Source organism: Carassius carassius, chromosome 10 (assembly GCF_963082965.1).
Source record: "Carassius carassius chromosome 10, fCarCar2.1, whole genome shotgun sequence".
Classification (NCBI taxonomy): domain Eukaryota; kingdom Metazoa; phylum Chordata; class Actinopteri; order Cypriniformes; family Cyprinidae; genus Carassius; species Carassius carassius.
In genome coordinates, this window is record NC_081764.1 from 15,042,616 (window position 1) to 15,060,608 (window position 17,993).

The 17,993-nt window shown below is 35.7% G+C and overlaps 1 protein-coding gene across 3 annotated transcripts in view; it reads left to right on the forward strand.

Moving 5' to 3' along the window:
- The window catches only part of LOC132151849 (cAMP-specific 3',5'-cyclic phosphodiesterase 4B-like), a 132,046-nt gene that overhangs the window by 60,761 nt on the left and 53,292 nt on the right, over positions 1-17,993 (forward strand). The window contains exon 1 of one of the 3 annotated variants that reach the window (XM_059560290.1): positions 15,380-15,520. The exons of the other annotated variants lie outside the window; for them this stretch is intronic. Within the exon in view, the coding sequence (XP_059416273.1) occupies positions 15,429-15,520 (92 nt within the window). The 5' untranslated portion in view covers positions 15,380-15,428. Of the gene's footprint in view, positions 1-15,379; positions 15,521-17,993 lie in introns of those variants that run through there. 3 annotated transcript variants of the gene reach the window in all.

Consider the following 17,993-nt stretch of genomic DNA (forward strand, 5'->3'; position numbering starts at 1 on the left):
TATTAATCACACTGGGACAATTAATTCAGACTGTCATCATGGTGCTTCACATTTAGAGACAACACTTAATACACATACATACAAAAACTCAAAAGACAATATATATATATATGTTACCCTGGACCACAAAATATGAAGTATTAAAAAATCTAAATTATGTCATTAATAACTCGCCCTCATGTCGTTCCAAACCCATAAGAACTCCGTTCATCTTCGGAACACAGTTTAAGATATTTTAGATTTAGTCCGAGAGCTCTCAGTCCCTCCATTGAAACTGTGTGTACAGTATACTGTCCATGTCCAGAAAGGTAATAAAACATTATCAAAGTAGTCCATGTGACATCAGAGGGTCAGTTAGAATTTTTTGAAGCATCGAAAATACATTTTGGTCCAAAAATAGCAAAAACTACGACTTTATTCAGCATTGTCTACTCTTCCGTGTCTGTTGTGAGTTCAAAACACTGCAGTTTAGTGATAGCCGGTTCGCGAACGAATCATTCGATGTAACCGGATCTGTTTGAACCAGTTCACCAAATCGAACTGAATTGTTTTAAACAGTTCGCGTCTTCAATAAGCATTAATCCACAAATGACGTAAGCTGTTAACTTTTTTAATGTGGCTGACACTCCCTCTGAGTTAAAACAAACCAATATCCCGGAGTAATTCATTTACTCAAATAGTACACTGACTGAACTGCTGTGAAGAGAGAACTGAAGATGAACACCGAGCCGAGCCGTTATGTCTGCATAACTGAGTTGAGTCCATGGTTGATGCTGTTGAAATAATTATATTTTCCTGTGTTTATCTCATTGAAGCTGCTTTGATAATCTGTATTAGAGCTGAAGATCTTTGCCTGAACCAGACGGGACCCGATCAGACCCGACGGGTTCGGTCGGGTTCGGGCTTAATTTATATCATCTTACGCGGGCTCGGGCTGGGCTCGGGCTTGCGCTGCGGTTTGCGAGGTGAACGAGCGGTCATGTGATGTGTTTTGATTAGTGCGAGAAAGATGCGAAAATGGATGCTGAGTAGGTGAAACGGAGGCTTGCCTCTGGCGATTACGTTTTGGTTTAACCAGCAGCTAAAGCAAAGTCTGAGGTGTGGAAAATTTTGACCATGTTTATAATGAGAATAATGAGTGAATAATGACGCACCATCAGTGAGCGCAGGAACGCGCTGAAGCCATCTAAAGTGGATTCAATCATTTTTTCCTCCACAGAAACATGTAGGCTTAGCCTAATATCTGTGAGTAAAGGTTTGAGTATTTACGTGGACAGAGTATTTACGCTAATGTTGGCATTATTCTTTTATTAAATGTCAGCTGCTAGTGGCGAAGCAAATCCGGCGGAGCCTTTATCTTCGTTATTGCCAAATACCCATCTTAATTTAAAATGTATCGTAATTTAATTTTGTAAAAAAAAAAACTCATTTTTATTTGTAGGCTGAATGAGCCTATGTCTATTTAGAGGGCTGAGATTTTACGATGTTACAGAGGACTTATTTTATTTCTTTTTTCCAACTTCCCAGTGGTCTAGTCTACGTTAGTTATGAATAAATTATGTTACAGCAAGTATAAATGACTCATTCTTGACAAAAGGCAAAAGAGCTGTGTGTGCGCACATTTGAATAATGTCAGGCTGTAAACGGGTTCGGGCTTTTAAAAAGCTGTCAATCAAAATGTACTTGTCGGACTCGGGCCGAAACCTGTCGGGCTCGGGTCCTGTCGGGCCTAACTTTTATGTCCCAATTACAGCTCTAATCTGTATTATATAAACCTCTATAGAAATAAAGATGACTTGAATTCTTGGATAGAGATGAGAGATATAGTGAAATTAATACTTTTATTCAGCAAGGATTAAATTGATCAAAAAAAGGGACAGGAAAGACATTTGTAATATTACAGTACGAAGACTTCTGTGCCAATTATGCTGTTCTTTTGAACTTTCTATTCATCAAAGAATCCTACAAAAAAGTATCAGTTTCCACAAAAATATGTTATTTGAGCTCCTAATCTTATATTAGTATTTTTAATGTATTTTAACAAATAAATGCAGACTTGGTGAATGGTGAGTATAAAAGACTTTCAAAAACATACAACGTTTTAAATGATGATGTAGTTAGGTAGAGTAATTAAGGTCCTTCTCATTAGCCCTATTTCTTCATGTTTGTGCAAAAATATTATAATTCAGACTTATTGCAGGTACTGGAATCTGCTACTATATGCTATGTGTGATTGACAGCCGCATACTTTAATTGTTTTCCCCTCCCTCTGTTTTTCACCTTTGATCTGGTTTGTCTCTATTTGGCAGGCATTTCCCTGAGATTTATGAGGCCATTTTTAATATCAATTCACCGACTTACTCCACTCAGTCATCTTTCATGTTTTAATACGTGTTCTTTTAAGAAAATTGCTCATGAAATGAATCTTGTAAATCCCTTCAAGGCAGTACTTATCAAAGGCTACCATTTATAGTCACGCATACACAGTCTACACAGATACAGACTTCATATGTTCGTTCACTTCTATTCACCCAAACAGCTACATTTGGCACTGTAGCCTAAAATAAGAACTTCTGGTTTGCATTAGTTTGCTTTCTTCAAGTACCACTCTCAGAAGTGCGGTGATGGCTTTTCTTAAAGGTATAGTTCACCTAAGAATGAAAACTCTGTCATTGTTTACTCACACACATGGAGTTCGACAGCCTCTGGTCACCATTCACTTGATCTTTTTGTGTTCTGTTGAAGAAAGGAAGTAATACAAATTTGGTAAACAAAGGATAAAAGCATTAAAATTTTTGTGAGCACAGTAAAGTGCCCTTTATTTTGAATCTTTTGAACATGGTTATTCTTTCCATTTTCATAATTTGCTGAAATTCTGAGTGTCTTTTGCAGCACAATGATAAAGAAGAAAGAAGAAGGAGAAAGAAGAAAAGCTTTTTTCAGTTCTCTTCTCGTTCAAAGGTCTGCAGTCTTGCTTGTACAAAGAAAAAGGTTTTCTGGTGTGGTATTAATCATTGGTTCTTGCACAGAAAGATCAGTGAAGTTGGCTTTACTTTGGCATTTTGTAATAGGTTATATTTTCTGTGATGCTGTGATTCGATCCATGGGTTCTAGTCGAGCCAGACTCCAGGAGATGTGATGTGACATCTCCTGTATGTGGAGGGTGTGTAACACTGGTCCACTTGGGGGTATCAGACGGTGCCGTGCAACAATGGCATGTGGAAAAAGGAGCCTTTACACACACAGTCTTCACAAAAGAACCATCGTCACTGATGATGTCATTCCATCACTGAAAGCTTTCCTGGGTAGTGCTGGCACAGATTACGATGGGATATTTTGTCACAGCACTTCCAGCCAACATACTTTATAGTTAACTGGTACTGTTCCATTTTAGCTAACAATGCTTTCCTATTCAGGAAGGTATTTTGAGATGAGATCGCATGCATGCTTGCTAAGAATGCATTATTTTTGTGTTGGTGAATTAGAAATGCATTGGCCACATGCCACAGGAATTGAAATTGAATTGCAATTTACAGTGGTGAGTAAGTTTTTTTTTTTTTCAAAAGTAAAAAAAAAAAAAATAATTCAAACAAATTGTTTGTTGAACCTTTTATTCAACATGTACAATAATAGTTGAAAAAAAAGTATTTATAATAGTAAGAAATGTTTCCAAATCACCATATTAAAATGTTTTCTGAAGGATTATGTGACACCGAAGACTAGAAATGGCTGCTGGAAATTTAGCTTTGCACTGGAGGAATAAATTACATTTTAAAATATATTCAAATAGAAAAGTCATTTTAAATTGCAATAATATTTTTGATCAAATAAATGCAGCCCTGGTGAGCAAAATATACTTCTTTAAAAAACAACAACAACAACAACAACAACAATAATAATAATAATAATAATAATAATAATAATAATAGAAATCTTGCTTACCACAAATTTTTTATATTCTGTTCTGGAAAATTATTTTCTTTTTCCAGCCTTTTTTTTTTTTTTAATGTAATGAAATATACAAACTAAAAAAGTAAGTGTCTGTCTGTCTAATTGTAGTTCTGTATCCCGTTTGTTACCAGCAAATTCAGGAATCAAATGTAAATTCAAAAGTCGTTTTTAATTCAATTCTGAATGAGGGCCAATCCTGCTACAAAATCCATCACACCTCTGACTTTAAAATAATAGAATTCACGTAACCAGATAGAATGTCATTTTTAACCACCACCATCTTTAAAATGGGTCACTTGGACCTCTAAAGGGAATTAGTTTGCACTTATTGTGACATTTGTAGTGGTTTAATTCTAACATGAGAAGCGTTTGGAGCAGTGGCGATTCTCGTGTGCTCTGAAGTGATTGTTCCTCTGAAGATACATCACACTGAGATGAGTGTCGCTGAGTGCATGCTTCACTCTTCTTGAAACGACCCACATTTTCCGCTTATACACACAGCACTCAGCACTTGTGAAATGTATTTCATTTTTTGATGAGGAGAATATCAAGAGTGATTTAGCATAGCAGAGGATGTAAAGTGCGGAGGATTGCTTAACGCTTTTGCAAATGCATCACAAAGTGGGATTCCCGACCATTTGATGCTGATCATCTGTCTTTCTTTCCCAGAAGCCTTTTTGTGCTGGTTTATGGTGTCTGCTAAATGCCAGAAAATGTAATAGAATCTAAAATATTATTGCAAAGAATGTAATTGCATTTAATGATGAAGTTTTATTAATCATTTAATTCAATGAAGGATTTTAGAAGAATCTGTCCTTGTGTATGTGATTGTGACACAGTTTTCTCAGGTATGAGAGGAAGTACAGGGGGATTTTTTAAAGGGGTTTCCTGTCCAGATGAGATGTAGAAAGGGGAAAGAGCAACATATCAGTCATCTGATGCCTTAGAGTCATGGCTACAGAAAGATCTTTTGTTTAGCTTGCGTCATGCCCAGTGACTCGAAAGGGCCCAATTCAGCCCAGACTTGCAAATTAGCAAGCGCATATGCACTTCTGTTTCTGTTTGTTGGGTTTGAAGTTAAATCTACAGTCTTTTGTCTGCAAACAGGTCAAATTCCATTTTGTTGAACACATTTTATACACATACTGTAGAAAGCCTACCAGGTGCACATCATACATCTGATGCAGGTCATCCTGTGCATTTAGCCAGTAAGAATCATCTCAAATTGCCACTGAGAGACATTCATTCTGAAGTAGATTGTTTAGTGTAGATCTATCTTTGAGTGATGGTGAGCACTCTATTCCACATATTATTTTCAGTGTATTGGTTTGTAAGTGTGAGACATATGTTTATTAAATGAGTACTCCACAGTACTCCATAAAAAATGAAGCATAATGCATTTTTACCTTCATGAAATCATTTCCATTTCTATTTATAATATAAGATAGATTTATATAGGTTATGGTTTAAAATGCTTTATTTACTAAAGTCCCACTAATACTCACCAAGCATTTATTCTATATTAATATAATTTAACATAACACCTTCCTGTGATGGCAAGGCTGAATTTTCAGCAGTCTTCAGTGTCTTTCAGAAATGGTTATAATGTACTGATTCTGAGCACAAGAAACATTTCTTATTATTTTTAATTTCGAAAACAGTCGTGTTGCTTGATACAGAAACGGTGACACTTTTTTTCATGATACAATGAATAGAAAGTTTAAAAGCACAGCATTTAAAAAGACTGAAATTCTTAACAATATAAATGTCTTCACAGTCACTTTAGAACAACTTAATGCATCCTATCTGAATAAATGTCTTAATATAATAAAAAAAATTAAATAAACAACGACAATAGGTTTTTTTTTTTCAGGTATCAGTAATGTACCTTCATATAATAACAAAGATAATTCAATAATGTAATTCTGAATAAATTACATTTATTTAAAAAGCTCACTAGAAGTCATTTTGTATCACATTAATACATTTAAGGCACTGGATAGGTCTACACTATATCTATTCTCCATTCTCAAGTTTGGCCACAAAGACAGCAGCTATGGTGCATGATAAATCTGCCTTTCAGTTGCATTAATTTGCAACTTATATGCATGCCCATAAAAACATGCATCTAAAAAAGACAGTACTCTAAATATACTATGTGATTATAGTGGATTAAATTTGCACGTGTTGTTATCCACGGAAACCCTCAGTAAATCAGATCCTTAGTCATGTAGCCAAATGTGTAAGGAATTTCATGACGATGAGCTAATGTTTCATCTTTTGGGAAAAACATTGCCTCTATTTGGTTGTATCACTATTTAGCACTTATTCTGTGAGGTCATTTCAGAATTACCATTGAATGTTTCCCGTGGGTTTGACGCAGACTTTGTGTGTGAGTGTGCACATGCACCTCTTTCATATACGCTAGTTTATTGGACGTCTGTGCTATCTTGACGTTGTTTTACAGTAATCTGTTAACCCAGCCATTTAGTGCGGCAACAGCACACCATCCATATACCTGGGTCAGATTTTTGCAAAACATTGCTAATATCTGTACCAGTGTAAAGCACAACTATCACCTCTAACCACAGAGGAGTACATGCTAAATAGACAAGAATGAAATTGCATGTTTGTTATATTGCAAAAATTCTTATAGTAATGCAAATTGGTCTGTATAGCAATTTGACCTACTCTACTGGAAGCCACTGGATGTTATAAATGTGTGTTCTCCACGTTACAGATATTAACACTTACCCACACATGCAAGACACACTAGGTGTAGATTTGCTTTGGGAGGGGCAAATTCACAAACCTGGTTGCCATGGAAACAAAGGCAGGACATTAAAGGGATTACGCGACGAGGTTGCCTCGACGACCGTGCGTGGACTTGATTATGACCAGCATGAGCATGAATACCACGTCATTGAAGTGTGGTGACTTTTCGCACTTCATCATGAATGCTGTGGATCCGCTGCATCCAGAGGATCCAAGTTTTGCTAGTGATTCATAGTGCAGCATGTGTGAATCATCTTTTATTTGCTGAACAAAGCCACAGATGACGCTTGAAGTGACTGGATCTTGACTGGCGGGATGGAGGGTTGTGTGTGCGAGTTTGACATGAATATGAGAAAAACTTCTGCATTCTACAGATAAAGCTGCGTAAACCTCGATTGTGTTTAATGTTACAGTTTTTAGTTACAGTATTAATATTGGTACTTTGACTCAGAAAAACACAACTTACAGCAATAGGATGACCAGGTTTAGAAAAATATGAGAGCGAGCTCTTTAAAAAAATATAATTTTTTTTTTGTATTTGTCAGTGTTAACAAATAAGAGATGAAAAAGACACACCATGACAATAATTTTAGTGTTTAATCACAAAACAAATATTTTATACATTACCATTCAAGTTTGTGGTACAGTAGTAAGTTTTTTTTGTGTGTGTGTTTTTGAAAGAAGTCTCTTGTTCTCAACAATACTGCAATTATTTCATCAAATGTACAGTAAAAACTGTAATATTGTGAAATATTATTACAATTTAAAATAACTAATAAAATTAATTAATAAAATTACTCCTTCGGTTATTCTAATATGCTGATCTTGTGCTCAAGAAACATTTCTTCTTCTTCTTCTCCTCTGTTATTATTATTATGTTACATTTACATTTACATTTATTCATTTAGCAGACGCTTTTATCCAAAGCGACTTACAGATGAGAACAGTGGAAGCAATCAAAAACAACAAAAAGAGCAATGATATATGAGTGCTATAACAAGTCTCAGTAAGGTTAACACAGTACACCTAGCATGGGATTTTAAATAATATAATATAAAGAAAACAGATAGAATAAAAAAAGAATAGAGCAAGCTGGTGTTAGAGGTCTTTACACATACAGACACACACATACAATTGCATAATTAATGAAAAGAAAATAGAATATAAAAAGATTAGAAAGGTAGTTAGATTTTTTTTAAAGAATAGAATTAGAATAGTGAGTGTTAAAGTTAGAGGGTCAAATAAAGATGGAAGAGATGTGTTTTAAGCCGATTCTTGAAGATGGCTAAGGACTCAGCTGTCCGGATAGAGTTGGGGAGGTCATTCCACCAGGAGGGAACATTTAAATTAAAAGTCCGTAAAAGTGACTTTGTGCTTCTTTGGGATGGCACAATCAAGCGACGTTCATTTGCAGAATGCAAGCTTCTAGAGGGCACATAAGTCTGAAGTAACAAATTTAGGTAAATGGGTGCAGAGCCAGTGGTAGTTTTGTAGGCAAACATCAATGCCTTGAATTTTATATGAGCAGCTATTGGAAGCCAGTGCAAATTGATAAACAGAGGTGTGACATGTATTCTTTTTGGCTCATTAAAAATTAATCTTGCTGCCGCGTTCTGAATTAATTGTAACGGTTTGATAAAATTGGCTGGAAGACCTGCCAAGAGGGCATTGCAATAGTCCAGCCTGGACTGAACAAGAGCTTGAACAAGGAGTTGTGCAGCATGTTACGAAAGAAAGGGCTTGATCTTCTTGAATAAAGTAAATCTGCAGGATCGGACAGTTTTAGCAATGTGGTCTGAGAAAGTTCTGATCATCAATCATAACTCCAAGGTTTCTGGCTGTTTTTGAAGGAGTTATGGTTGATGTGCCTAACTTGATGGTGAAATTGTGATGAAACGATGTGTTTGCTGGAATCACAAGCAGTTCTGTCTTGGCAAGGTTGAGTTGAAGGTGATGGTCCATCATCCAGGAAGAAATGTCTGTTAGACAAGCTGAGATGCGAATAGCTACCGTCGGATATCTGAATGTCCACTTCTGGTCTGTTGTTCTCTAAAAGAAATGGATTGAGGTTGGTTTTTTTAAGTAGTGGAGTTATACGTGCCTGTCTAAATGATGAGGGAAAAACACCAGTGTGGAGGGATGTGTTGATGATGTGAGGGAGTGCAGGTACAACTGCAGGAGAAATGGCTTGGAATTGGAGATTTGGTTATAAACAAAAAAAACAACTGAAACAGAAACGAATCGAAGGAAAAAGATTAATCGAAACAATACTTATATTCCCTGCCGATGTCCCTGCCCGGTGGAGTCGCACGGTAGAGTCGATGGTCTTTACACTCTTCGGTCTTCACACGAGGAGGGCTTAACTGTAGGGCTGCCGTGACTGCTGCCGCGGTATACTAATCTTTTTTAAACCCGACAAAACGGAAATTGAATTCAGAACACATTTTACTGTTTATCACAACAAAGGTCTAAGCAAGCGCACAACACTGACAACGTATGCGATAGAGTACAAGACCAAACGCAGCACGTCTCAACACAGTAAACAAACAAGATGTTATGTTGAAACCAATGTTGTTTATGTTGAAACCAATTGTGCTTAATATTTTTAGTGGAAACCGTGATACTTTTTTTTCAGGATTCTTCGATGAATAGAAATTTGAAAAGAACAGCATTTATTTGAAGTAGAAAATATTTGTAGCGATTGAAAAGTCTTTACTGTCAATTCAGCGCATTCCTGCTGAAATAAAAGTATTCACTTCTTTACAAAATAAGAATCTTCCCAACCTGAAACTTTTCAGCTGAACTGTATATATAATATATTTTTGGTAATATAATGAACAAACATGAATTGACAATGAACAATCGTGCATTTAAATAAACTAAGCTTAATTAATAAATATTAGTGGGAAAATATGTTCATTGTTAGTTTAATATCAAGTCAGACCTAATGCATTAACTAATGTTCATTAATTTAACCTTATTTTAAAATGTGCCATTATTTGTAATTGTTGTTTTTACAATGTTTGAAAATATATATATATATATATATATATATATATTTTATAATATTTTACAATATATATTTTTTTAATTTTAGTCTGACTCCTAATAATCTATTAACTCTGTTTAATGTGATGAATTCCTGCTGACTTGCAGGTTTGTGCATTATGCTTGGATGGAGAGTGATCTTGAAATGAGAGAAAACACAGACACTCCAACATAAACCTCTTCTTGTTCCAGCCATAATCATGCAGCTTTGCTCCCCACTCCACTTTCACTAGACACTGCTCACATACAGTACTCTGGATGTACAGACACACGGTAAAAAAGATCAAAATGATATCCTCTGCCAAAATGGAGTGACTGGACATTTTGTTGATTCAGGAACACCATCATTTTATATGGCCATTGTTCAATTCCTCCTCCAAAATTGGTTCTTTGACCTAATCAGATGTCATTACCTTGGTAGCGGCACATCATTCTCAAACAAATTGCTTGTCTGATGGGCAGATTTCTATGGTAGTATGGTTTTAGTTTTTTCGAAAATTGTCTAATTATGCTTCGGAGACAAATTCATGCGCATGAAGCACAGTCACCTTGACGACTTAAGCCAAATTCAGACTGAGTTCAAAAGCACAGTTGTACAAATCTGATTGGAGACTGATAGACCATTATGTCTGACGATTGATTGCTTTTGTCCTTGCGTTAAAGCCTAGCTGAAGAAACTATTCACTAGTCCAAGCGGCATATGGCATTGACTTTGCTAACAGGATAGGCCTTTGGCAAGTTTGAGTGCACTCAGCTTCCATCCCTTGAGTACATATGTCCAACAGCTGTGTGTCATGTTCCAGCCTTTTGATAGCCAAGTTTGTCTCTAAGATGAATTTCCAGCATGGGTTTCTGTGTCCAAAACAGGTATCGTCTCAGCTGTAGTAAAAAGCACCTGCAGAAGCCTGACCCATGCAAATTCACATCCTGAGGATACACCTGCGCATTTTGATGTCCTCTTCTCCAGCAACAAGAAATTAATAAAACCAATATCCAATTTTGATCTAACGCCAGTTAAAATGATTTCCTTTTATGACAGACTAATTTAACTCAAGAAACAACAACAACAACAAAAATGTTACAACTGGGGCTGTCGACTATTTATAACAGTTTAATTTTTTTTATATAATAAAAAAAGATTAATTCAGTCTAGTATGATTAATAATCAGGCACTTCAATGTGAACCAGTTAAAAGAATAAGTAATGCAAAATCAACATACAAAACCTCTCAGCCTAGAGATCTTTTTTCGACATTATGCTAAATATATAAGTATATGTGAACTAGTGCTGTCACAATATCAGATTTTTACTACACGAACATTGAGGCCAAATTAATTCAAAATAATGATATTATTTAATATCTATAGAAATTTCCCCCCCCCAAAAAATAAATAAATAATGCAATCAATCAAATTGAGCTTTCAATTTATTTTGGATTTTCTCTTTTTATCCGGTGAACCTCAAAATATAAATGTAGGAAGGCAGAGAGTTTGTAACCATAACTCTACAAAAGCATACAGTACAAGAAAAAACTCAATGTTGATCAGCACTTCCTGTAGACTTCCTTCTCCTTTTTTTCTGTTTTATGGCTGGTGGCCACCAGCATTAAGGTACCATTATGTTTTAACATGATTTTCATTATTTTTTAAATATCACAGTTAGCTGTGTTCTGGACTGAGTCTCAAACCTCTCAGTAACATTTCAAAATAGCTAGCTAATGCTGTTGATGTTGTGTGCTTTAAATGATTTATGGCAGCTAACACCGTCTAGCTGTTTGGTCAGCTGTGCTCGGGACTGAGCCATTTTGAGCTGGTAACCATGACATAGCTTTAGATATGATTGACAGGGGCAGCTTTACTCCTTTTGAATTCACAGACCTCTGTTTCTTCAAAATAATCATCTTTTATTCTTCTCTCAAGTTTCATTTTGGTCACACAGATACTGATAATTCCGGATAACTTTGGTTCGCACATCCAAACCATATTGTTATTGTTTCATATACTTTTCCTATTTGACGTATTTGTTTTATGTCTAACATCTTTGGAATGTGCTTTCATTTTCACAGCTGTCTTTCAGACTGACAACTTGTGAAATTGTGGTAGTTATCTGAATAATTCACAGATCAGGTCACAAGCTAATTGGAAGGCAATTATATTTTTGTAATATGCGATCGTTTTCTGTCTGTGTATAATTCTGAAACACAAGGACTAAATATTTAAACAGCTGTTAAGGGGGATGTCTAATTATATTTTCTGACTTATTTACATTGCTAAATAGTTGGATTCTCGTGCTAAACATAACCAAAGTCTCAAAAAACTAGTTCGATGTTTGACTGAGTATTTCTGTGCCAAATACACTCCTTCAGGATTCGTATAAGTTTCAGAACGTTTTTTTTATTGAATGTGGCCCTGTATGACATCATAAAGGGTAAAATTCCTTGTATGGGCTTTTCCCAGAAGAGTGCAAACACTTCAACCAGAGCAAAAGCAAGAGGATGCACATCAACGTGCCTCATTCAGGTTAAGGAAGACATCGGGATCTGATTCTGGATCTATATGGCTGGATCTGTATTTAGCCATAGTTAATTTAAGTCAATAAACTTTTTGTCCCGGTTTTATTTATGTTGATGTTACAGCTTGCAGACAATCTATATGCAAAAGCTTTGATTGCTTGTGAATCTTTAGCTCCACCCACGGCACGCCTCCAGCAGCGTACCGTGTTTTCAGAGAGAAGTACAGCTGTATCTGTCTTTTATAACTCTGATAAAACTCTTCTGAGTTATAATGGATGCAATACTACTCCATGGGTAATCATGATTAACAGAAGATTGACAGATACTGTGTGTTATGTCCACTTTAAAGGGGTCATATGACGTTGCTAAAAAGAACATTATTTTGAGTATTTGGTGTAATGTAATGTGTTTACATGGTTTATGGTTCAAAAAACACAATATTTTCCACATACAGTACATTATTGTTTCTCCTCTATGCCCCGCCTTCCTGAAATGCATTGATCCGTCAGTCTGAATAGTCCAGTGCATTGTGATTGTCCGAATGCCTCAAGCATGTGACTGAAATGTTATGCCCCTTAACATACTGTGATGCGGTGTCCCAATTCGTAATGAGACAAAACCAATAAAACCCATTACAAACGGGTCATTTGTTGCATCCAGTGGGGACATAATTACTGATTATAATGACTTATACTGTCTTTTTATGTGTTGTCTGTAGACTGTCCTTGCAAAGTTGGAATTGCTCTTTTTTTATAGAAACAGACACTGGCATTGTAGGCTACTCTCTCACGAAACAGTCCTTGTCTGTTTTAGGAGTGTGTGGTTGACTCTTAACTTTTATTTATTTAATATTTCTTTGGTTTTGAAACTTTAGTCTTTGCAGCTTTACAGATCTTTATGCACCAAGAGTTTGTAATACTCCAAAGAGAAATGGAAAATTCAAATCGTATCATATGACCCTTTTAAGAATATTTTACTGTTGCAATACAGTATGTGTCATATTTTGAAGAAAAACAGTTTGTTGAACAAATCTTAAGTGAATTAATTGATCTGGTTTGCTTCCATGCATCTCATTCGTAAACTAACTGAATGAACTAGGGCACCTCATTCATGAATGAACTGGGACATCTTGATTTTGAAGAAACTGAATGAACTGGGGCATCTCATTTGTGAACGTTGATCTGTTGATGACTGTCGTTTGATTTGTTACTCTCATTCACAACAAGGAGAGAAAGAAAGAGAAAACTAATAATGTGTAAAAACGACTGATGCTGTACACAAAATAACGATCTTATTGAAACCTGGTATTGAAATTTATCATGGCTATTATTCTTGTTTTTTATTCTTTAATAAAATGTAATGCTGAGCAATTTTAGCAGATTTGTATAGATCCATATTTTAATAATGAATAATAAATATTGTGAACGACTTGAGATTAACTGAACACACACAAAAAGTCACCGACTGACACAAAAAGTCAGAAACTGGTGTTCATACAGTATTCTACTTGCAGAAAGAGCCACAGAACAAATTGGCGAATAAATGTGAATTGATCTTTTTAGTAAACAGACTCACTGAGATGAGAATCAAAATCCCTTCCACATCAGTCCCTAAGGAGATTTAACCGCAAGCTATTTTTAGATGAGGATGGTTTCTGAATAAAGAGATGACAGCTTGCGCCACATATAATAATGAATAAACATTTGCAAGAAAGGAATAAGCGCATTTAATTATCAACACATGTTGACACCTAAGCTCAAAAGTAACAACAAACACAATATCAGTGTAAATAATGCAAATATCAGTAAACAATGAGGTGGTAATTAGCATGATTTCTTCATACTGTGGTGCATGCTGGGAAAAATAGTGGGAGAGAAATGGATGGTGAGGTAGGTCAGTAATTAGCGAGAATAAAAATAAAAATGCCACTTCATGTTGGAAAAGTTAAATGAGTACTGTTCAAGTTTGGGGTTGGGAAGGTTTGTTTAAAAGAAGTCTTTTATACTAATTAAGCATTCATTAAGTTTTTATCAAAAACAGTAAAAGTGTGAAATATTATAACTGTTTGCAGTTGTAATATATTTAAAAAATGAAATGTAGTAATGTGCTGTAAAAGCTGAATTTTTGGCAGCCATTATTCCGGTCTTAAGTGTAACGTGATCCCTCAGAGATCATTCAAATATGCTGATTTGTTGCTCTATAACCTTATTTATTTATTTATTTATTTATTTATTTATCAGTATTAAAAACAATTGTGCTGCTAGTTTTGTGGAAACTGTGATATATTATTTCAGGATTCTTTTGGAATGTTATAAATGTCAGTTTTGATCAATTTAATGCATCTTTGCTGAACAAAAGTAGTATTTGTATTATTATTATTATTATTATCATTATTCACATCTTACTGACCTCAAACATTTAAACTGTAGTGTTGTTCACCTATACCATAGCTTTGTTTTAGAATGCACCCAAAAATTAGATAAAAAGGGTTCTAGAATCTAAATAAAGCTACAATAACAACTTAAAAAAAAAAAGTCCTAAATATAGAACCGAAATAGGGCCAGAGAGATACTAAATAAAGGGATCATCTGCAAATCTCTCTCCTTTAGAACAGAAAGATACGACTAAAATGGATTTTGGATAAAGCATAAATCCTCATCACCACAGAGATCAGCGGGGCGTCTGGTTTTTCATTTTCTAGACTGTTACCATGTGTACAGTTTACTTGCTGGTAAACTCCATCAGAGTAATATTTAAACTGTGCAAGAAAAGTAGGTACGTGCCTTCTGTCTCTAAGTGTGATTGGAAACAGACTTACCCACTGTGTGATTTCCCCCCGCACTCCGGATATTCTTGTTTACTGCTGAGCAGAGACCACCGTCTTCCTGTTTTGAAAGTAAGAGCTGCGGTACACTCAAGAGACAATGTTTCTGGCAGGTGTGAGCGGACCTATGATACTCAATCCCCTGAGGAGGTAGAAGCGTGACGGACTGACAATGCAACCAGAGACTCCCACTAACAGATACAGTAACCCTCTCTCCTCTGCCCCGAGTCCCTCCAGTGTTTTTGACTGGTGGAAGGATGAGTTTAGAGTTCAAAGATCTTCCATTGGACAACTCCTGAATCTGCTGGGAATTTAAATATGACGGATTTTAATCTGTCGGACAACAAGAGGTTGTTAAAGTCCTGTCTGAGTCTGGGTACCTACTCATACCGCCGGCACTCTTGGGTCTGGTAAGCAGGAATGTGGGTGTAAAGGTTGTAACCACTGCAGCCACCTGTTCTTTTGTTTGGATTAGCTGACTTAGCTTGCATAACTTGGTATGGCAAATCAAACTAATTTATGTTCTAGGTGCACAGTTGCACAATGTTTCGGGAGCAGAATGTTAAAAATCGGCTCTTAAACTATGTGCCATCACAGTTTTAAGGTTATCCATTCATTGTATTAGAGACTTTTAAGGATTTTGAAAACCTATGTACTGTATGTGCCACCCTATAACTCTAGCAGACTGAGATCCAGGTGGATGGGGTTTCATTTTATTCATACAGAAGAGAGAGCTGCCTTGAAAGAATTTTTCTCGAGTAAGACTAAAAATGTCTTAGAAAAGAGAGTGAATATCTTAAAAAGTCAGCTATTTTACTCTTGGAAATGTATGACCTTTTGCCACTCTCTCTCATTCACTCTCTCTCAGCTCGACATTTTCTCATTGCTCTCTCTCTCTCACTGATGGCCAGGCTTAATGGAAGAGCCATGGTGCTTGAATGGGTTCAGTTTGTGGTTGATTTTACTGCTTTTTCGGTATTTTTTAATACATTCAATTTTATATAGCAATAGCAGTATTCTGTATACTGCAATATTGCAGTATCTCTCTGGCCTACAAATAACTAAATGGGGGGGTTTCAAAATCATTTCTCAAGCTCACATGCTCATATTCTGGTTGTTATGAGAGTTGTCTTGGATGTTATACTGAACAGCCGATCAATATTCAGTGACCCTAAAATATAGGGGTTATTTTGGTCATTTTTGGCTGGTCATGTGATCTCAAAATGACTGCACCCATAAGGGTGACCCTCTCCATCTAGAATTAATAATAAATACCTTTAATTAGTGGATATTAATTGTGTTAATTCATAATAATTGAGTTGTAGATCAATTGTCGTAAGAGTGAGATAGACTGTTGCTAAATGCTTGTATTGTTTTTGACAGGATTAGGTGCACATGCTCCCCTCAGACCTTTTGTTTTAGAACTCATTTGTAAAAGCTGCACACTGGCACACAGAAGGCAGCTGTCATGCCTGCACAGCAGATCAGCTTACAGCATGCTCTGTGACAGGGTCATAGAATACTCTGCTCTGTGCATATCATGTCCAACAACAGCCATGACCCCTCGAACGGTGTAATACAAGTGTCTGATATGGAAAAAGCTTTATGATATTGTTATAGCATGCTTTTAAAAAGAAGGAATCAACAAGGACTTACAGTTTTCATTCTAATTATTACATTTAGGTAAGAAAATGTATATATGATTGTATTTAAATATATCATTCAGCACTATGAAATATATTTCCATCTAAAAGTACCTTTATTTAATTAATCTGGGGCAGGTTAGGGCCATAAATTCCAAGTTGTTGGATATGCAAAAAAAATAATTAGCTAAATCTCATTCTGCTTTAGCGTGCCAAGGTTGTTTATTGTATTATTTCATATTTTTTTATTTAAGTAAAATATGAATTCAATAAAATATCATTTATAATTACAGTCGGTCACTTTGATAAACACACAAGAAAAAGGTAGTACAGCTTTTACTGGTCTGCTCATTGGTTATTCCTTAAAGTACATATTTTACTCATAGTGAGCAATTTTATCAACTCTCTGACAGTGCATTGAACATTTGACGCATTTCTACTACCAGTTCAGCCACTTTTTTTTTTTTAAATCGACCCGAAATGTAATTCACAGCTCCACATCCCTAGATCTCCACTCTACCATCTCAACTCCAACCTTAGTGAGATTTGAAATCGACTGCATTACAGATGGAACTGATCGCCATGCTTTAATACAGTCTATTTGTTCAATTATGAAATACATAACACATTAAGCAGCAGACACCTGATAGGGCCGCATTACTCATGAAAAAAAGAAGCAGTTATGGGTCATTTTCATGATCAAAAGGCAGTTATAGTAGTAGCTGAAACTTAAGTGCTAACCAGTGTTTTTGACAGTTAGATAAGTTGGTATAGAGTAAGCAGTGAATGTTGAAAGTGTGTAGATTGGGTTCACCATCTTTCCTACCTAAGCCCATCTAGAGCAGAACACCCCTTACTCTGCCATTTCATTTGTTGTATTGTGACACAGATGTTGCATATTTATTCATTCACAAGCAATATTTTCAAGATTCATGTTCAGATTTATTACTGTTTAGGTTTGCTTGTAGATTTAGTTGCAGCAAAAAGTGCAAATGAGGCCTCTTACCAATGCAAGACAACATCAAATGACAAATGAAAATTAATTGTTTTAGGATTAATAACCAGCAGGCGAATATTGTAAAAACCATGATCACAATATGATTTATCATGCAGCCCTAGTTTTAAGTGAGAAACACGCCGAAAGTCATTACAGTGTGTTCTTCATACGGAATTACCAAATGGATTCAGATAAAGCAGGGTTTTCATTTCTGGGTGAACTGTCCCTTTAACTGTTCCTATT